The sequence below is a fragment of the Schistocerca gregaria genome, chromosome 2 (genome assembly GCF_023897955.1).
Source record: "Schistocerca gregaria isolate iqSchGreg1 chromosome 2, iqSchGreg1.2, whole genome shotgun sequence".
NCBI lineage: Eukaryota > Metazoa > Arthropoda > Insecta > Orthoptera > Acrididae > Schistocerca > Schistocerca gregaria.
Genome location: NC_064921.1, coordinates 24,284,859 through 24,307,302, shown reverse-complemented (window position 1 = coordinate 24,307,302; position 22,444 = coordinate 24,284,859). Strand labels below are relative to the sequence as shown.

General features: G+C 39.9%; 1 protein-coding gene across 1 annotated transcript in view; it reads right to left on the bottom strand.

Moving 5' to 3' along the window:
- Positions 1 to 22,444, bottom strand: part of LOC126334560 (PDF receptor-like) — a 263,538-nt gene that overhangs the window by 54,531 nt on the left and 186,563 nt on the right. The window contains exons 9-11 of the mRNA XM_049996938.1: positions 18,304 to 18,424; positions 8,492 to 8,561; positions 844 to 929 (exon numbers count right to left, since the gene is read on the bottom strand). Of these exons, the coding sequence (XP_049852895.1) occupies positions 844 to 929; positions 8,492 to 8,561; positions 18,304 to 18,424 (277 nt within the window). The remainder of the gene's footprint in view (positions 1 to 843; positions 930 to 8,491; positions 8,562 to 18,303; positions 18,425 to 22,444) is intronic.

Here is a 22,444-nt window from a genome sequence, read left to right as displayed (position 1 = left end):
CCTTTCAAATATAAATCATATTTCATTGAGATTGTTATTTTAACTAATTGGTTATTTAGGCACTGTTTTCTCGAGTTTGGAGTTAATTTTTACCCAGGTTGTTCCTTTTCTATTCATCCACTGTTTAACAGTTTTAATTCAGTAGCTATTGCATTGTCAAAGAGGACATTTTCACTGTGTTTGTATGTCAGTCTTCATGTGTATCATCATTTTCAATGTTGATCACGAATACTGCACCTTCATAGAAGACTACAAACAATTTAAGTCTCATGATGGCATTGTAAGCCGAAAATTGGTTACCAAAAAAAACATTCTGTTGATATGCACTATACTATGGTTTTCATTTATAATTATATAGTTTTTATATGAGGAGGCAACAGAGGAATCAGTTAAGACAAGACTTGAAAATTCAGCTCTCTCAGAGGAGTAAGTAAAGGACGACCTACGTCTGTCAGTGTGTGGTACGGGATTTCCAAAAATCACATCCCTCTCAACGTATGATGCTCTCAGCAGCAATAGGTACTTACTATTCAAGATAGATTTGTTGCCACATTTATTGAAGGACATCCTCCAAAACGTAAGTCATATCTTCTTGTCCAGTAAGATGGATGGTTCAGTATGTAATATAATATCATTGGCTGCTACCAGAAACTGAATTTCTATATTTATTATCTGAACTAAACCTTTTGGGAAATATTTGACATTAAGCTCCAATGTGCTCTGTACACCTGGTGTGGGAATCTAGGGATATTTTGTCTGGGCATAATACGTTTAAGGGTATCAAATGTTGCTTTTACAACCACATGGCACACATCAAACCAACAGAACATTTATGTCACTCACCTGAGCTGCTGGATCTCACTTGTGCGACTTTGGCGCAGTTTGACCACCAGGACACGTATGATGTTTAGCAGGAACAAGAAATTCAACTGTATGCAGAAAAAATGAGTTAACGATGGAAATTTAAAAATAACACTAATTAAGTAACAATTATACTACACTTAAAATATCTTTAGATAGAGTCCTTTGTGAAACTATGTCTACATTTCTCCTATTATAATTGAAAAGTGAACAGAAAAGTGATTTCATCTCAAATGCAGGTCATGTCAACTTGTAGGCATGAATTTATCTGGGAAAGATATATATTACACATCTATACTATAAGTGTGAAGAGATAAAGTACTTAGGTTTTATCTTAACTTTTGTAAATGGTAAGGGCCTTGAAATATTAATATTTTGTGATTAGATGAGGATTGGGGAGGAAGTCGTCCGTGCCCTCTCAAAGGAACCATCAGGCAAATGCCGCAATGACCTCGCAGTTTGGTCCCCCCAACCCCACCTTCAAACCAACCAACCAACTCAATAAACATTAGACAACAACAAAAATATAACTGAAAAACCAAAGTATTGGATATCTGGCAGATGCTTTGCCTGTTGAAATCTAGTTGACACCCATATGAGCTTCCTTTAACTTACAAAATTAAGAGGGAAAAACGAAATTTAAATTAGTTTTTCAGCTTAAAACAATGTTTTTGTAATTTGGAAAATCACAGAATTCTATCTTTTCTGTCACATTATAATACACTACTGACGTAACTTTATACAGTATCTTCTCTGTATTATGTAAGTATTTATTTCTAAAAATGTATAAATTGCATTTTACGAATTTTTACAAATTATTTACTCAAAAACCCCCTTCCAAAATCCTTTCACAGCTACTCAAAATATTGTTCAGGTAATATGTTAATAGTCAGTTCATACACAGTGGGCAATATTTTTCTGGGTAAAACGTTAAAAAATTTCCCACATACTACGTATTTCGCATCTCTAAATTTCTAACGTACAATATGTGTGTCGGCAACACTCTATCCAGCGCTCTTCTGTTTATAGTAAACGAGTGATAACTTGCACAAAAACCATTCTTCATCACGTTTTGTGCTCCGTTTGAACTTTTTGGTAGATACATTGTCAGTGAGGAAGTACATTAGTGAGAGACTGACGTGTGTGGACTATGAAAAGAGACACTAGAAGGTGATGTTTAAGTAAAGTGAGAAACTCATCCCAGTTATTGGAAATCTGTCACAGATATTGCAGAAATATCTTGGCCCTTCAGTAGCGATATTAGCAAAACATTCATTGTGCAAGAATTGCTGAGCTCACTAAAAAAAATTATTTAGTGACAACCCTTCTGAACGATCACCATCACTCGAATGTGAAACTGAAGAATACAATGCAGATGTTTATATTCCTGGCTGTGAAGTTGCTGATGTGTTGAATGTTAACATTCCTGGTGAAGCCCCTACTATGTCCCAGCTTAAGGTTCGGGGAAGGTAAGAAGCGCAAGAAGAAAAGATTATGTTAAAAGAAAAGTGGAAGAAATTGAAACAAGTTTTACTCAAGCCCCGTCATTTAAGCTTTGTAAAGTTTATAATGTAGATGCACTTGGTGCTGAACCTGAAGATGTGTGGTTTCAAAACCTAAATACTGATTTCACAGCAGCCACCTATACTGAGAAGGTACAGTTACTGACACTTATACCACGTAGCTACTCTAAGCAACAGATACATAAATACATACCCACTTGCTCACATGTTTTTGATTTCAGAAGCTCGTGAAGTAAAGAATGACGAAGGTATATGGGCATGTTCATATTCTTACCTTGGGCATCCGTTGCAAGATGCTACTGTTACTAATGCTCTGGAATATTACTTAAGTGATGACGAAGATCGCAATAGGCCAAGTCCTAACTAGGCTGATGTAAGCTCTGACAATGACAATTGTGGAAAAGTTAGAAAGCTGAGAATATATATGACAATATCAATAAGAGAAGCATATCTCATAATGAAAAAAGAGAACCCGAATTCAGAATCAGGTCTACAAAATACTACTTCTTACGACCAAAGTGGCTAAAATACCAGCAAGTGAAGGAAGCATGCAAATGTATTTACTGCACTAATTTGAAACTTGTTTGTTTCGACATAAGCAGTGGCACAGAAAAGAAGTCCACAGAGATATAGGTGATGTTTTTTTTTGTGTGTGTGTGTCAAGAGCCACAAGATGACTGTTTGTGGCAGGACTGCGCAATGAGTCCTGGCGCTGGAGTGATAACTGTCGATGCATTACTTCTTCATGATACTGACAATGACGCAGCCTATGCTGTATGGGAGGGAGACGAGGAGTGAAGAAGACAGGAGGGCCAGATGAGTTTGTTACACACGCTACACGTTAGGTCATGAAAGGAATAACTCGCTGTCATATCCGCAGGATATGACGCATTCCATAGCAGAAGTAAAATCACCCACTTCTCAGAATATTGACACTTTTTTTTCTTCATTTCCACTTCGTTGAGAACTGGTCTATTGCTTTGCAGAATAAAATTCGATTCACACGTTACAGATGTCAATACTCACATGTGTGTCTCACTTCCTTGGAACATCATACTGTTTTGCTGTTGTCAGTAACGATCTCATTCATGACAGTGCACATGCCTGTTACGCTGTCAGCATGATAATGACATAGCAGATAGAGACCGTGCAGTTCCTACACATGTTTATGTGACTGATGGTGCAGCATGTCATTTTAAAAACCGCTTTCAGCTTTATGAGCTCTGCCAACGTTGTAGTACAGAAATTAAGGCAAAATAATGAATATTTTCAGCAACAGGTCATGCAAAAAGGTTATTTGAAGTAGTAGGAAGTCTTTGTAAACTGTTTTCAATAAGATGTATTCTCGGGCACGAAGCTTTTGATACTATAAAAGATGTTACTGGATTTGAAAACACCATATCAACATTAGTAAGGGATATGAAAAACTTAATTCTAAATGAAAGTACATTAAGAAAATCCTGTTTTTAAAAGAGACAAGAGTGGTCTGTTATGAACCCTGCAGTAGGAATTCAATCAAGTCATTACTGAGTTTCACCCCAGAGTGGCCAATACGTTTTATCAACGGTTCTCCACAAAATTTATCCCGTTACTGCATGTGGAATGCAGAAACCATAACGCATACTAGCAGACTTTGTAGTGAGTCACTAAATTTCTTGCGTGCATGACAGTCAGTGATGGATGGGACAGATAATAAGTGTCTCTCATGAGCGGCAAGATATAACTGTCTCCTTTCTGACATCCCATCATCCTACTAATGCATTCTAATGGCCATCATAAAAATATCAGTGTGCAGTAACTATTTACCAAGTTGGCTCTTGTGGGATCATCCTTTGTCTGTGTGAAAAGTCAGATCGACTTTATAGATTCAAGGGAAGCAGATGAAAAAAAAAAAGAGCTACTTTCAACAGTGCAGTCTTGACTGTTACATTGTAGGCAATTTTAATTCATAGAAAGTCATAAAGAAGTAAACTCATGACAGAAGACAATAATAATTTGTGAATAATGTCATAAAAAGAATGTGGATATAAATATTATGTACCTCATTTTTGTTATAAAATGCTTTTGAAGAAAATTGCTTTTCCACTCACTTATAATGTTGTAAAGTAATTATTTTGTTTCAGAAATACCAATTTTGCATTATATTTACTTAAAATCAACGATCAGTTTAAATATTTAAGTCTCCATGATTTTTTGCCCTTGAGAGTAGTGTGAGGTATACCTAAAAAAAATCTCACATTTCGTATAGACAAGTATTGTCCACTCTGATTGTATATTCCCTAAGTAGAATGATCAGCTAGCGTACCATGAAATTTTTGGAATATTTAACTTGGGGGTAGTGGAGAAAATAATTTCTACATTTCAGATTCTTTCATCTTTATGTATAAATATTTTGACAGCGTAGTGATTTAATGCATTAAAGTCACAGCTGATAGTTAGCAGTCGCTCCACTATATCATTATCAGGACAGTCAACATCCTGTGACGGTTCATATTTTCAAAATATAATTTGGAATTCGCAGAAGGTTCCAAATTTTCATTGTTTATTTTTGGAAAAAAAAAGAAAAAAGGTCATATGTTTGTATGTATTAATCATGTCTCATAGTACTGGGAACAAAGTATTTATTGAAAATAAATTCAGATATCTATCACATTTGGTTATTTTATTACATTTTTTAAGTTTATCTTTCGTTACGACATTTTCATAAATACTCTCATTTACAGAGGTCTGTAGCTTTTTAGCAAATAATCAGAAAATAAAAATATTTAATTTTTGATAGGTATTATGTGGAACTTCAACAAATATTTTTACCAGCAAACTTGGAAATAGTAATGCGAGACATTCACTCTTGATCTGTATGATTTGAGATGAAATCGCACAGGAAGGAATATGAAGGAAGGTGGGTAAATAGAGAAAAACAGGAACAGAAACAGAAAAATAGAGAGAAAGAAAGAATTTTTCACAGAAAAAGTAAATGCTGTAGCGACAGTTTGTCTGTTTTACAGCATTGGTAGAATTACTTAGAATTTTTCTTACATTTTAACGATACAACATGTAGTCTTCTCGATTAGTACATCTTCGGAGCATCGACCGATAGATGATCACCATCACGACACTAACGTGTAAACTTGGTGTACCAGTCACTTACGTACAGGGCGAATCAGTGAACGCGATATGATTTGCATGTGGTGAGAAATTGTAGGTCTCACTAATGTTTGATGAAGGACACGTTTTAAACTGCTATAGCTGTGTGGCTGTTAAAGATATGTGGTAGTCTGGTGGTGCAATTCGTTGTCACTATTCGAAAACGAGTAATGCTTTACGTAAGTACTATTCTGATGGTGGTGAAAGCAAAGGTTTTGAGAAGAGTACAGCCAAAGAGTAACGAACAACTATTCATGTAGTACAACATTCTGAAGTGAGCAATGTACTGTTGCCGAACATATTTGGGTAGTGATGAGAAATGCCCACCACTTCCCATACGCCTAAAGCTGGTTTGAATTGGGACATTGCTGTGCAACAAGCAGAATATTTAGATGATTAATCTCTGCAGTCACGTCCATCAGTCGCAATCTTTAAATTTTTTTCTAGAAAGACCATTCGACGTAGTGAGTGAGTGTGACAGTGACAGTAGCATCCGTGGTACTTTCTTGTGGAAGAAAAGTCGGAGTAGCGGCCAGTGTACATGCAGGTTTACTGAGGATGGAGATCTGTTCCAGTTACGGAATTGATATAAGAATTATTTTTGTACAATTGCCGATATTCTCTGAGGAAACAATGGTGACATCAACCGCGTTTGTCGAAGGGATATTTGAACACGACACATTCACAGTGCGTCCCTAGTGTCTTAACGTGTTACCCACTACGGCACAAAATCGTGACACACTATATTAATCGGATAACGATGCTGTGAAGCATTTTGTATCAGGTAAGAAATGCATCATCTGGTACCCGTAAACGACTGCGTCCTTATTGCAGAAGATTCACACCACAACTCGGCACTTCCTCTGAAAAGACAACGTAACACATGAATATGATATGATATAATATCAACTCATTCGAGCTATGACAGAATGTTAGTTAAACCACAGCGAACACTTCTACAACTCTATCTAGTCCCAAAACTTGGATTTCGTTAATAATGGGTGATCTTCGCGCTTGTGGTAGAAAATATACGGCCTACAACATACCTTCAAACTTAACGTTAAATCCCTCTCCCTCCCTCTCTCTCTCTCTCTCTCTCTCTCTCTCACACACACACACACACACACACACACACACACACACACACACACACACTCCCTATCTTTCTTTTTCTTGGACTGCGTGGGCAGGCTGCTCGTCATTCTTCTGCCTGGACTGATAAGGTCCGCCACGAATTCCTCTCCTGTGCCAAACTTTCCATCTCACAGCAGCACATGTAATCTACATCTTCAATTATTTACTAGATGTATTCCAACTTCTGTCTTCCCCTGATGTTTTTACCCTCTACAGCTACTCTAGTACCAAGGAAGTCATTCCCTGATGTCTTAACAGATGCCTTAACAGATGTCTTATCATTCTGTCATTTCTTCTTGTCAGTGTTTTCCTTATGTTTCTTTCTCCACCGATTCTGTAGACAACCTTCTCATTTTTATCAATTCACCAAATTTTCAAATTTCCTCCACAACTGCACATCTCAAATGCTTCAGTTTCCTTTTTTCCAATTTTTTCACGGTCCATGTTTCACTACCAAAAAATGATTTGCTCGAAACGTACATTCTCATCGATTTCATCTTCACATTGAGACATACACTACTGGCCATTAAAATTGCTACACCATGAAGATGACGTGCTGCAGACGCGATATTTAACCGACAGGAAGAAGATGCTGTGATATGTAGTTGGTTAGCTTTTCAGAGCACTCACTCAAGGCTGGTGCCGGTGGCGACACCTACAACGTGCTGACATGAGGAAAGTTTCCACCGATCTCATACACAAACAGCAGTTGACCGGCGTTGCCTGGTGAAATGTTGCTGTGATACCTCGTGCAAGGAGTAGAAATGCGTACCATCATTTTTCCGACTTTGATAAACGTCGGATTGTAGCCTATCGCGATTGCGGTTTATCGTATCGCGACATTGCTGCTCGCATTGGTTGAAATCCGATGACTGTTAACAGAATGTGGAGTTCTTTGTTCTTGGTCTTCCATTTTTCCTGGATCTTCTACACATAGTCTACCCATCTTTCCTTATAGCTTAATCCTGTTTCGCTGAGAATTTCGTACATCTTGCACAATTTTACATCGTCGACGCATTATTTTTCTTACACCTTCTTCTTCTTGTCCTCCTTATAAGACTCATACGACTGCCGCAGCATCCTGCCAGTTTCCTTACATCTCTTTTCTTGCATCCTGATTCCGCTATCAAAAAGCGTAACATCAGACCTGCCACTCTGGCGTCTTTACTGCTCCGGAGGGTAGACTGCTGGCGTTGTCTAACAGAACATCAATTTTATTTTCGATTCTTCAGTGTATTCTTTTTTCAGCAACTTGGATTCAGGAGACTTTATCCTGATTGTGCATTAGTTCTCGGGCTTATCTAACTTTGCTACCATCAGGATAGCGTGGATAATATTTTTCGAGAAGTCTTATGATATGTCTCCAGTCTCTTAAACGCTACATGCGAGCTTGAATTCTTGTTTGATTGCAACATTAACTAATGAATTTAGAAATTCCGTAGTAATTGCAACTGTTTCTACCGCCTGTTTTGATAGCATTTCTTCTAATACTCTTTTAGGCTCTGAGTTTAATTGTGAATCCTGTATGTCTTTCATATTAAATCCCATTTGTAATTCTATCAAGTGAGTCAATTCTCCAGCCTCGTTTTTCGTTTAACAACAGAACTCCTATTGCACTGCTAATTTTGACGTCCTTGTTGCTGTATAGAAGGCGAAATAGTGGTAATTGTACTGGTGGTACAACGTTTAAGATTCAGCTCTCCGTCTTATTACTTCCTAATGAGAGGTACGTAGAAATTTCATAGAAATAGGAATTAGTATTACAGAAAATTTTCAATTAACAGAGATCCAAGTAAACGGCACAGAGAAGGTAATGAAATGCTACTCACCACTATAACACCAAGGCGAGGTCCCTCGAGTATCCAGAAGTATGGCGTGAGGTTGTAGCCCCACCAGCACCTGTCCAACGTTATCAAACAGAAAAAGTGTAACAGAAAATGATTCTTAATCCGGTACATACAGCGAATTTTTAATCGACTTTCCTTGATGAATATTTTAACTTGTATATTGTATCGAAAACTTTTTAGGAAGGGAACTAGGGTGTCATAAGGCATCACTGAATCTGTGAGACGATATTACGAAATAATATTAGTATGTAGGAGGATAGGTCTTTATCAGTTCACCACACAGAAGTAATGCTGCAAAGCGACATACACGGAACCTCCTTATCACATGTCTGAAATTTTTGCGTTAGAAGAAAGCTTGGAAGGACACGTGCACAAACTGGTAGTCCAATGTTTCTTTTTATTTTGAACGAACACTAGTAAATTTGAAATTGAAAAAGTGTGCTGTGCTTTTCAAATCTCGAAAATAATATCTATACTACTAAAACTGTAAAATTTCACTACCAAAAAAAAAAAAAAAAAAAAACGTTAGGCAACTGACTGCAGAAAGGTACTGGATAAGTAGAGGTTAGTCATTGATAAATGTACCTCTGTTAGATAGGAATAGCGGGAAGAAGGACACTGGATTTACCTTAAATAGAAAATGCCGTCAACTGATTAGGTACTAAATGTGTAGCTGTGAACGAAAGGCGAGTTTCTAGAAGAAATGTGGAACTGCTGTTAACTTGGTAGCGGAGACTAAATATTACAAGCTTGTACTGCAGATTTCTTTTCTCCCCATTTGGAGTCAGTACTTCATTAGTTATCCTATTTATCCATCCAGTGTTCATCAGTCCTCTGTAGCAACCAGTTTTAAAAATTTATGTTCACTTGTCGTTTATCGTTCACGTTTCGCTTCCGTAAGAGGCTTCGGTGAGGATAAATACCGGACGCTTATAATTAAAATGGAGCTCCTCACAGAAGTGCACTGTGGGTTGTAATAATCCTGTCGGAGCGAAGCTTGGTGTATACCCTAATGCGGAACCACTTTTCACTGGAGAAAATTAGATCCACCACTAGCACTGTACTGTGTCTCTTCGACGTCGCCAATGCTCGTATTGCATAAACTGTGTAAGCGCTGATTAAAAAGAACATCAGCATTATTCCTTTCTGTCTTGTTCTGTCTTTTCTGACCAAGCCCCATTTCTAATCTGTTACATACGCAAATATTTCTATACGTCTTTCACGCATTCACAGCGCCAGATTTGCACCTGGAAATGAAAATTCGAATTCCTTTTTTACAGCGTAAATAGAGTCCGCATTAACGCATTTGTCAAGTTTCGCTGCCATACGATAATTAAAGCCCACAATGAGGCTCTGTGAGTAGCTGCGCTTAAATTAGAACCACCGGCCACCGTTTTATAAAAGACTTCCTAATACATAAATTAATTTTCAATTATACAAAATTTCTTTTTATTAAAAACTCTTTTCTTGGTGTCGAATGTATTATATTTTATATGCTTTGTACTTCGGGTAGCGTCAGTTTCTTGTGACTCAAACAGGAAATATTATGTATGTCTAATCCTAATCTAATTCTCTCAGTATCGCCTAATTTAGTTCGATCCTATTGAATAGCCTTAGCTGACTTTTAGTTTTGTTAGTATTCATTTGAAAACCTCTTTTCAACAAACCATCCATTCCGTGCAACAGATTTAGCAAGTCCACTGTATCTGCAACAGAATTACGATCTATTTGCCTAACATTAATGTTTTTATTTCTTCTGCTAATTTAGCTTCACAAGAGCGGTACCGAAGACGACGAGCGGTCAACGAACAAAGAATGTCACGTCAGAAGAAAGAATTTTGAGGTCTAACGTCCAAATGACAAACTCGTATTGGGAAATCATGGGGAATAAAAATGACTGTTTCCTTTCCATAGGAAAGCCATTTGCCTTAAGTGATTTAAGGAAGACAAAGGAAACCAAAATGTTCAAGCCTGGAAGAAGATTTAACCTCCTTCCGTCCTTGCAAATAAGCTTCGACTGTTTTAACCATTGGATCACTTCATTCGATATGAAACAGAAGAAAGAAAATACGAAGAATCTGGAAGCTTTATCTATTAAGTAGGTGGTAAAATTGTGGATAACAGAATCGGACAGTGGTGTTGCTACTACCGAAGGATCAACGCAGCTTCCTGCTTACGTAGGTGCAGACCGTGCTGCGAGCACCTAACAACGTGTCACTGGGCGAGCAAGTTGGTGGCGAGCGCAGCGTAAGTTAGGCAGTGCTCCGGAATGTCTAATGAGTTCGCAGTCGGCTTAGTTGGGGTGGGGGCCGTCAGGCTGGAGGTATTGACAGCTGCCGCCCTACGGCGTGATCTAAAGTCTCTTGTGCCGCGCCCTTACCCTTGCAGAAGTAAGAGTCACGTTCCGGGTGATGTATGGCAGTGGCTAATTTCTAGATTTAAAATAAAAATTACGATAATTTCCATTGAACTCAGCCACCTTTATTACAAGATTCGAGTTCCTCATAATTACGAGGGACGTTTTTAAAGAAAATGCACCATTTTAAAAATAAAATGAGGATAGAACCCTATATCGCAATAGATAGAACCTACTTATCGGCATAATTTCCACCTATATGAAGGCACTAACACCATCGTGTGTGTAGTACCAATTATGATTTTAATGTACGAATATGCAATGGGCTCTTTATTAGGTAAGAGTTGGATACAACAGTGTACGGGGCTCAACCAGACATTATAATTCATTTTCCTTCTAGCTCCCCTCCCCCTTCTTTTGTGGATATTTTTTTCGGTGTCTGCGCTTCTTGGAACAGAATTTTGAAGAGAAAAATTATTTTTATTGAAAATTCAAGTAATCTGATTAAGCAGATTTTTCAGTGCTTTTGAACGTCTATGATGAACATAATGTGAAAGATAGCGTTCGAGCACTGTGTGAGAAAATCTCGGGCACACCAAGTGGGACAAAAATGGGCACATTAAAAGAAATAGCAAAAGAGAAGCACATGGCAAAGCGGCACCAGAGGAAGAGTAGCAGAGACAGTCAATAAGACGTCCCTCAATACATTGTGCTCCAAGACCAAATTTCTCGATGTATTACAACCGAAAAATATACAGAGCTTCAAAATGATATTCTAACCTCTCAAATGACATCAAAAGAATTGCTTACTGTTGCGGGAACTTCTGGTAGGTCATCGTCGTTCCTTATGTCACCAAAGCTCCTAATGGTTCCACCAGTGCTTTGCTGATGATTTGTAATTCTGTCAACGGCAGGAAAGGACCTGGAAGTGCAGCTAAACGGAATGGGCAGTGTCTTGAAAAATGGATATAAGATGAACATCAACAAAAGCAAAATGAGGATACAGGAATGCAGTCAAATGAAATCAGATGATGCTTAGAGAATGAGAGTAGGGAATGATGTGCTTAAAGTAGTAAATGAATTTTTCTGTTTGGGGAGCAAAATAACTATGGTAGAAATAAAACGTAGACTGGCTATGGCAAGAGAAGTTTGTTAACATGGAGTACAGATTTGGGTGTCAGGAAGTTTTTACTAAAAGAATTTGTATGGATTTTAGCCAAGTATGGAAGTGAAAAATGTACGATACAGAGTTTAGACAGGAAGAGAACAGAAGCTTTAGAAATGTGGTGCTACAGAAGAATGCTGAAAATTATGTGGGTTGATCGCGTAACTAATGAGGAGATACTGAATAGAGTTGAGGAGAAGAGGAACTTGTGGCACACTTGACCAGAAGAAAGGATCGGTTGGTAGGACACGGTCTGAGGCATCAAGGGATCACCAGTTTAGAACTGGATTGAAGCGAGGAGGGTAAAAGCCGTAGAGGGAGACCAAGATAATACACTAAGCAGATTCCGAGAGAGATAGTACTTACTCGGAGGTGAGGAAACTTGCACTGGATGCAGTAGCATGGAGAGCTGCATCAAACCAGTCTCTGGACTGAAGGCTACAACAGCAATAGCAAAATTTCAGACTCGGAGGCATTTTATATCGGATCAGTCATTTTGCTCTAGGTTAGAAACCCCGTGTAAAATTTATTTTGGCTGTGAGACATAAAACAGAACGTTTCGGACTTTGTCTGGTAGGCAGTATACCCCACTGGAGATATAATAATTGCGATTAACTAACGCGTAACATATCAATTATAACTTCCTTTGAATAAATTTGGAGTAGTACTCTTCACGGTGGTTTAGTAACAATGTAACATTTTCCTGCCTCTAGTGTTCTAGAGTTAAGCTCGCGTACGTAGACATTCACGCTAGAGGAAGCTGCGGTAATTGCGTCTGTGGAAAGCCATCATTAGAAGATACTTCGCGTGCATTTGCAAAGCTCCAGTGCCCATATTTCGAAACGGCTCTTACTTTAGAAACAATCCTTGTATTTAACTGGCGCTCTCATTTTTCATAGTGATATATCTTGCATCTTCTAACTGCATCATCAGGCTCAGTTATTAAAGGAGGTTGTAACAAACATCTATACTGACAGATAGGGGGTTGTCAGCACAAGTCGCCTTTTTAGTAAAAGTTTCTTTTGAATTTGAAATGTAAATTGTCAACTTTCTCCCGAGAGTGGGCTTGTCACCGAGCCTGTCAGAAAGGAGTGTAGGTGAAATACTGCTGGAAGTTGTTCTAATAATGGTTACAAGTAACACTGGAAAACTACTCTATAGAATTATCTGCATCAGCATATCGACTGTGCGCACGTCCTCCATGTAACGGAATGAAAGTGAAATAAAAAATTAAATAAAAGGTAAATTTATCCTACGAAATATGTATTATGTAGCTGCTGCCACGTTCTACATCGTTCTACAATAAGAGAAACAGTACGCAGTTTTCAGTTCTAGAAAGTCTGAAAGTTTGTAGAACATCGTTCATTGTGCGTAATATGTACATCCGAAAATTTTACTTTAACTCAAGAAATTGTGTACATGGTTTTTGGCAACATTTTAGTTTTCCCAGTAATTACCTCAGTCTTTCGATCTGTTTGCTGGAACACTCACGCAGAGCAATCTTCTCTTTACCTTTCGTAATTTTTAGGCTATTTTTTGCACCAAGTTTGTTTTCATTTCGCATCTTAATTATGAGAAGTAGTAAAATTAAAAATTTTATTTCTCGCCCACTGAAACATTGTTCTTCTACATAGTTACGAAATGTTTGTATTGAGAAAGAAAATTATTCTTTTAAAAAAAGACACAAAAACCATCTTTGTGAGTCAGAATGCTACATGAGGATTTGTAGTCCCTATTCTGAAAATGGGTGTAAGTTAGGAAAACCGCCTGGACAGCAGCTTCCGGGACGGCGAGGTGTGAATCAGGTAGGTGGTTTAACGACAAGGGTCCGAGTGCCGTGCAGCCTAGCTGTAGGTTTCAGGTTGTTTCCCACATCCCAATAGTTGAATACCGGGCTGGTACCCAAGTCACTGCGGGACTCGCCATAATTTATCAAACTTTATCTAACATTTCATAAGAATAACACTAAACGCAGACAGTTCAGGTATCATATTCCGTCCTCGGCGGTAATGAGGTGGCGACATGAAGGGCACGAGGTTGCCTCTTAAACTAACCTTGCCAAATCTGTCAACGAACATGGTGACCTAGTGCCGAAGACACACAAAGGCACATGAAGGGGAAGGAGAATGCTAAAAAGAGGGCGTGTGTTAAGGAGATCTTTCTCTGTTAGGAGAAAAAATTAGTTTTCCCTTTTCAGAATCATTCTTACCATCAACTGCGAATGAGATGAAACAACCAAACCGCAAGAATTCTACATTACCCAGCTATATAATGAAAAGTGCTGTATTTAATTATAAGCATTTTCTAGGGAATATCTCATTGAGTGTCTCATAAATATGTTTAGTAAATGAATTTTAGTACCTGTATTACACTGAGGTGATGAGAGCCATGGCATATCTCCTAATACGGCCTCAGACCTCCCTTTGCCCGGTTTAGTTCAGCAGTTCGACGTGGCATGGACTCAGCAGGTAACTGGAAATCTCCTGCAGAAATATTGAGCCATGCTGCCTCTGTAGGCACACAATTACGAAAGTCTTCCAAGTGCAGGATTTCCTGTACGATCTAACCTCTGGATTATCTCCCATAAACTATTGATGGAATTCATGTCGGGTGATGTGGGTGGTCACATCATTCCCTCGAATTATCTAGAATGTTCTTCAAACGAATTGCGAATATGTGTTGTCCGGTGAGATAGCGCCATGTCATTCATAAAAATTCCATCGTTGTTTGGTTACATGATGTCCTGGAATTGCTGCAAATAGTCTCCAAATAACTAAAAATAACCGTTTCTCATCACTAATCGGTTCAGTTGGACCAGAAGACACGATCCAATCCAAGTAAACATACTCCACATCATTATGGAGACACCACCACCGTACGCAGTGCCTCGCTGGCAATGGAGTTTTATGGCTTTGTGGGGTCTCTGCTACACTTTAAACCTATCATCAGCTCTTAGCAACTGAAATGGGGACTCACCTAGCCAGGCCACGGTTTTCCAGTCGTCTAGAGTACAACCGATACGACCACGACCCCAGAAGAGGTGTTGCAGGCGATGTCATGTTGTTAGCAAAGGATCACACGTCAGCAAATGTGTGTGAATTAAGGGACCAAACTGCTTAGGTCATCAGTCCCGAGACTTACACACTAATTAAACAAACTAAACTAACTTATGCTAAGAACAAGACATAAACCCACTCCCGAGGGACGAGTCGAACCTCTGGAGGGAGAGCCGCGCAATCTGTGACACGGCGCCTCAAACCGCGCGAGCACTCAGTTGCCGGATATGTGCCAGACGTCTGTTGCCATAGCCCATTAATGCTAAATTTCGCCCCACTGTTCTAACGGATACGTTTGCCGTACGTTCCACATTAATTTCTGCGGTTATTTCAAGCTGTGTTGCTTTTCTATTAGGCCCGAATGTAGTATACGTCAAAAGTCTCCACAGTGATAGTGGTAAACACCGCCCACTGGTCGAGGATAAAAAATTAATTCAAAACTACATGTTATGAAGACTGATAATATGATTGTATATGTTACTGGCAAAATGGTTCAAATGGCTCTGAGCACCATGAGACTTAACGTTTGATGTCATCAGTCCCCTAGAACTTAGAACTACTTGAACCTAACTAACCTAAGGACATCACACATATCCATGCCCAAGGCAGGATTCGAACCGGAGACCATAGCGGTCGCGCGGCTCCAGACTGAAACGCCTAGAACCCCATGGCCACATCGGCCGGCTGTTTTTGGCAATAACCATGTCAAAATACAACTCACGAAAAGTGAGGGCTCAAAACAGTTAGAACAGGAAAATGTGTTTAAAGAAAGTATTTAAGTTGTTTATAACCCACACATATGGTGAACAAATAATGCATAATCACGGATGCTGAAATTTCATTAGGGAACGAGGACATATTGAAAGTAATTTTTAGTGGATGTTGCATTATAAAGAGACGGAGCTTTTCGAATCGAGTTTAGGAAACAGGAGTACAAAAGTTTTGGAAACATAAAACTTGTCTGTTAGCCTTCGACGCACAAACATTGCCAGCATTGATATATATTGTTGAAATGGGCGGTTGTGCGGAATAGTTTATAGCTACCATGATACAATGTTTCAAATGCCTATACTACAGCCACACAAGAAACAACGCAGTGGATTGACAAGATGCTAAAGATACCCTGGATGACACATATAACAGACGTTCCACTCTCGGTCCTCTGTACGTATTTACTACCAGTAAAATAATGTATCCACGGACAGAATATGCCGTATCTATACCACATGGAAATTGTTGCATGAAATGTTTTAATTGCCTTTAGTCTGAAGACTGGTTTGATGCAGCTATCCATGGTACTCTACCCTGTGCGAAACACTTCATCTCCGAGTAACTACTGCAACCTGTATTCTTCTGAATCTGTTGACTATATTCCTCTCTTGATCTGCCTCTACGATTTTCACCCTCCACGCTTCCCTCCAATATCAACCTGGTGATCCGTTGATGCCTCACAACGTGTCCTAAAAACGGATCTCTTCTCCTAGTCAAGTTGTGCCACAAATTCTTCTTCTCCCCAATTCTATTCAGTATCTCCTCCTTAGTTTTCTGATCTACCAATCTAATTTTCAGCATTTTTCTGTAGCACCACCACATTTCGAAAGCATCTATTCTCTTCTTGTCTAAACTGTTTATCGTCCATGTTTCACTTCCTTACACGGCTACACTCCAGAAAAATACTTTCAGGAAATACTTCCTAACTCTTAAATCTATTTTCGGTGTTAACAAATTTCCCTTTTCCGGAAATGCTTTTCTTGCCACTGCCAATCTACATTTTATATCCTTTATGATTTTGTCGTCATCACTTATTTTGCTGCCCACAGAGCAAAATTCATCTACTACTTTAAGTCTCTCGTTTCCTAAGCTAATGCCCTCTGAATCACCAGATTTAATTCGACAACGTAGCATTATACTTGTTTTGTTCGTGTTGATGTACCTCTTACTTCCTCCTTTCAAGATCATTGCAATTCCGTTCAACTGCTCTTCAGAGTCCTTTGCTGTCTTATTTCTTTTCCCTGAACTTTAATTCCTTCTCCAAATTTCTGTTTGGTTCCTTTTACTCCTCAATCACTGTACAGACATAATAACATCAGGTATAGGCCTCAACCCTTTGTAATCCCCTTCTCAGCCACTGGTCCCTTTCAAGCTCCTCTCCTCTTTTCATTACCGTCTCGTTTCTTCGTTTCTGTACAAGATGTAAACAGCCTTTTACTCCCTGTATTTAGCTCCTGCCAACTTCAGAATTTGAAAAAAGAGTATTCCAGTCAACATTGTCAACAGCTATAAACGTAGGTCTGCCATTCTTCAACCTATCCTCTAAGATAAGTCGTGTCGTCAGTATTGCGTCACGTGTTTCTACCATTCTCCGAATTCCAAACTTATTTTCCCCGAGGTCGATTCCTATCAGTTTTCCATTCTTCTCTATAGAATTCAATGTTTTGCAATCATGACCTATTAAACTGATAGTTCGGTATTTTCACACATGTCGCCAGCGCTTTCTTTGAAATTGGAATAATGTATTCTTCTTTAAGTCTGAGGCTATTTCGCCAGTCTCATATATCTTGCACACAAGACGGTAGACTTTTGTCATGGCTGCCCCATCCAAGACAATCAGTAGTTCCGATGGAATATCATCTTCTCCCAAGACCTTGTTTCGACTTAGATCTTGCAGAGCTCTGTCAAATTATTTTCGCAGTATCACATCTACCATCTCTTCTTCATCTACTTCCACTTCCCTTTCTATAAACTACCTTAAAGTTTATCTCCATGTACAGACCCTCTATTTACTCCTTCAACCTTTCAGTTTCCCATTCCTTGCTTACAAGAAAGAGCTACCTACAATAACACGTCCTATAATGAATCAAGCAACAAGTTAAGTTCAAACATAAATATGGGTGTTCCTCTATAGCTGGTTGAGTCACTTCAAATGTCGGTGGAAGGCAAGGGCACACAACCTCCATAAGAACCATATCTATCAAGGAATACCGACATTAGATCCTATGGGCTGTTGAACAGAATTACATATTTTGAAACCCGATGGAGTACATCATGGTCAGTTAAATGGAACAATACCCGTGTCAAACAAATCATCTTTGCAATGATGAAGATGATTTTCCTGGCTATTCAGATATTATTGCGTCTTCAACGGTTAGACTAATGATGTGGCACACTTCGACGAATTATGGAAACCACTATAGCCGTGCAGTGTTCAGTCACCCACCTGTTGGAGCCACCGTACTTGATGGCTGTGGTCACAGCCCAGGCAGCAGTCATTAACACAGGGACGCCCCAGCCCAGCAGCGAGTACACGAGGAGGTACGAGCCCTCTTGGAACATCGTAACTGCAACAAACAAAATCCAATCCGTCAGTCTGGATGAGTACAGTCATACACGCCATATCTCCTCCCGGTCCCATCACGCTTTTTCTCCATGGTGAAAGTGGCGACGTGTCATAGCGTGGACTGAATGTGAGAGCAGGTTGGTAAGAGAACCATCCAGATTCACGAGATATCAACACCCGCTGATCGCTCACGACACGTGGTCCTAGGCTTACAAATTTTGTCGTATTTCGTCCGATATGCGTTCAACAGGATATGGGCTGATTCTGCTCTTGTTGGGCATCCTAACATCGACTTCCGCAACAAAGGTCAGTATATGGTCTAAAGACACGTCTCTAACCAGACCGTTAGCCACTGCTATATGATTGACCCGAGTCATAAGATTATGACCGCCTGTGGGTTGGTCCTTCTTTCGAACGCACTACAGCATTGAGTCGGGAAGTCTTGGTAGGTTTCCAAATGCATGTAGCACCATATCTCTATACAGAGACGATCAGATTCCCGTCAATTACAGATCTCTCACACGACAACGCCCCAGATGTGTTCGTGATACGTTCAGATCTGGAAAACAACATATCTGGGTGGACAAGACGTCAACGGAAGTTCATTATCATACTCATCAAATCACTGCAGCACAATTGTGGCCTTCTGATAGCAGTATACAACCTCCTAAAACCACTGTCATCGAGCTTATGTACCACGAAATGTGATTCAGCCGATCTGGAGACAACTTTACATTGATTTCGGGTGCGATCTTAAGGAACCTGTCATCCCCGCAACCTTACTTGATACTGTCGTTTGGTCAACAGAGAATATGGAGTTGTCACCAGCTGTGTGGCAACAAGCTGAACAATGTGTGCTGAACTGTGTGCTCCTAAAGACTTGTGCCTCCACCAGAACTGTACTGTGCTCCCTTATCTACAGGTACCAACCTACTCTGCTTTATACATCCAAAGTGCCTCCGACCTCCATGATACTCCTATGTAATGTCGCCTACTAGTGGTTTCAAAGTCCTTAAACCAGTTTTCGTAGACATCAGGTTATAATTAGAGTGCAGCTGCTCACAGACGTCTAGAGTGACTGAAATTATTGTACGCCAGGGAAACTTGCTAACCAGTTAACGCAGAACTGATTTACATTAGGAAATAATTAGTTCCAATTTTTGCTGCAGGGTGCAAATCTGGCACTGTAAACTGTTTGTATGTCGGTATGACAACCATGCTTTCATTTGACAAGCAATATGGTGATTGACCAATATAGCTACAGAGACTGTTACCTTAAAATGGTATACAGATTTCTAGACTTGAGCTATTGGGTGGGGAATTATAGGACGCCCCTAGATAGGTCAGGAGTGCACTACACAAAGGAATCGGCTAGCCGGGTAGCAGAGCACTTGTGCCGCGCACATGGGTTTTTTTTTAGGCTAGGCAGTAGTGCGAGGTGTCCTGATGAACACTCACCAGTCGACGTGCAGGCAGGGAAATCAGGACGCGTTCAGTATAAAGACACTTCAGCTATCAAGATTTTGGCAGTATATTTTCAGAGTGTCCGGAATAAAGTTCCTGAAGTTACTGCCCTCCAGGAAGCTTGTGGCGCGCAATTTATTCTCGGGACTGAGACCTGGCTCAACCCTGAGATAGGAAGCTCTGATATATTTAGTGAAGGTTGGAACGTCTATCGAAACGACAGATTAGACACCGTAGGAGGTGGTGTCTTCATTGCAGTTGACCAAAATATTGTTTCTACGGAGGTCGAAACAGAGTGTGATTGTGAAGTTATCTGGACACGTTTAACAGGGCTAGGGGAAATAAAGTTAATTGTGGGGTGTTAATACCAGGTTCCACCGTGACAGACCTAGAATCATTCAAAGGGAGTCTACATTCTGTATCGCAGAAGTACCCGGATCACACTATATTAGTCGGAGGTGACTTTAACCGACCTAGTATAGACTGGCATGTCTATGGGTTCATTACAGGTGGTAACAGACAAGCCGTCGTGTGAATTACTTTTGAACACATTATCCGAAAACTGTCTTGAGCAGTTAAATCGACAGCCAACGCGTAATGGAAATATCTTAGATCTGGTAGCCACGAACAGACCAAAACTCATCGACAGTGTCAGTGTTGAGACAGGGATTAGTGATCATGATGTCACTACGACTATGACTACTAAAGTTAAAAAGTCGGTCAAGAAGGCTAGGAGAGTATTGTTACTAGAAATAGCAGATAAGCAGTTGTTAGCATCCCACGTAGTAAATGAATGGACTTCATTTACTTCCGGTACGATGGACGTGGAAGAATTATGTACAAATTTTAAACACATTGTAAATGACGCATTGGACAAGTATGTGCCGAAAAAGTGGGTTACGGAAGGAAAAGACCCACCGTGGTTTAACATTGCAATTCGGAGAATGCTCAGGAAGCAAAGGCAGTTGCACTCGCGGTAAAAGAAAGATCGGGAGAATAAGGACAGGCAAAAGTTAGTAGAGATTCATGCTGCCGCAAAAACAGCGATGCGCGAAGCATTCAACCACTACCACAGTCATACCTTAGCAAAAGAACTTGCTCAAAACCGAAGAAAATTCTGGTCTTATGTAAAATCGGTAAGCGGGTCGAAGGCTTCCATCCAGTAACTCACTGATCAGTCTGGCCTGGCAAAGGAGGACAGTAAAACTAAAGCTGAAATTTTAAATTTAGCATTTGAGAAATCTTTCACGCAGAAGGATCGTACAAACATACCGTCGTTTGAGTCTCGTACAGATTTCCGTATGGAGGCCGTAGTGATAGACATCGCTGGGGTTGTGAAGCAGCTTAATGGGTTGAAAATAAATAAATAGCCAGGTCCTGATGGGATTCCAATTTGGTTTTACAGAGAGTACTGTACTGCATTTGCTCCTTAGTTAGCCTGCATTTATCGCGAATCTTTTGTCCAACGTGAAGCCCCGAGCGCCTGGAAAAAGGTGCAGGTGTCGCCAGTGTATAAGACGGGTAGAAGGACGAATCCTCAAAATTACCGACCAAGATCCTTAACATCGGTTTGTTGCAGGATTCTCGAACATATTCTCAGTTCGAATACAATGAATTTCCTTCAGACAGAGAAGTTGCTGTCCATGCACCAGCACGGCTTTAGAAAGCATCGGTCCTGCGAAACACAACTCGCCCTTTTTTCACATGATTTCTTGTGAACCATGGATGAAGGGTATCAGACGGATGACATATTCCTTGACTTCCGGAAATCGTTTGATTCGGTGCCCCACTGCATACTCCTAATTAAGGTACGAGCATATGGGATTGGTTCCCAAGTATGTGAGTGGCTAAAAGGCTTCTTAAGTAATAGAACCCAGTATGTTGTCATCAATGGTGAGTGTTCACTAGAGGTGAGGGTATCATCTGGAGCGCCCCAGGGAAGTGTGGTAGTTAAGCTGTTGTTTTCTATGTACATAAATGATCTTTTGGATAGGATAGTTAGCAATGTGCGACTGTTTGATGATGATGATGTGGTCTACGGGAAGGTGTCGTTGTTGAGTGACTGTAGGAGGATACAAGAAGACTTGGACAGGATTTGTGCTTGGTGTAAGGAATGGCATCTAACTCTAAATATAGATAAATGTAAATTAATGAAGATGAATAGGAAAAAGAATCCTGTAATGTTTGAATATTCCAATAGTAGTGTAGCGCTTGACACAGTCACGTCGATTAAATATTTGGGCGTAACATTGCAGAGCGATATGAAGTGGGAGAAGCATGAAATGGCAGTTGTGGGGAAGGTGGATAGTCGTCTTCGGTTCATTAGTATAATTTTGGGAAGATGTGGTTCATCTGTACAGGAGACCGCTTATAAAACACAAATACGACATAGTCTTGTGTACTGCTCCAGCGTTTGGGATCCTTATCAGGTCGGATTGAGGGAGGACATAGAAGCAATTCAGAGGCGGACTGCTAGATTTGTTACTGGTGGGTTTGACCATCACGCTAGTGTTACGGGAATGGTTCAGGAACTCGGGTGGGAGTCTCTAGAGGAAAG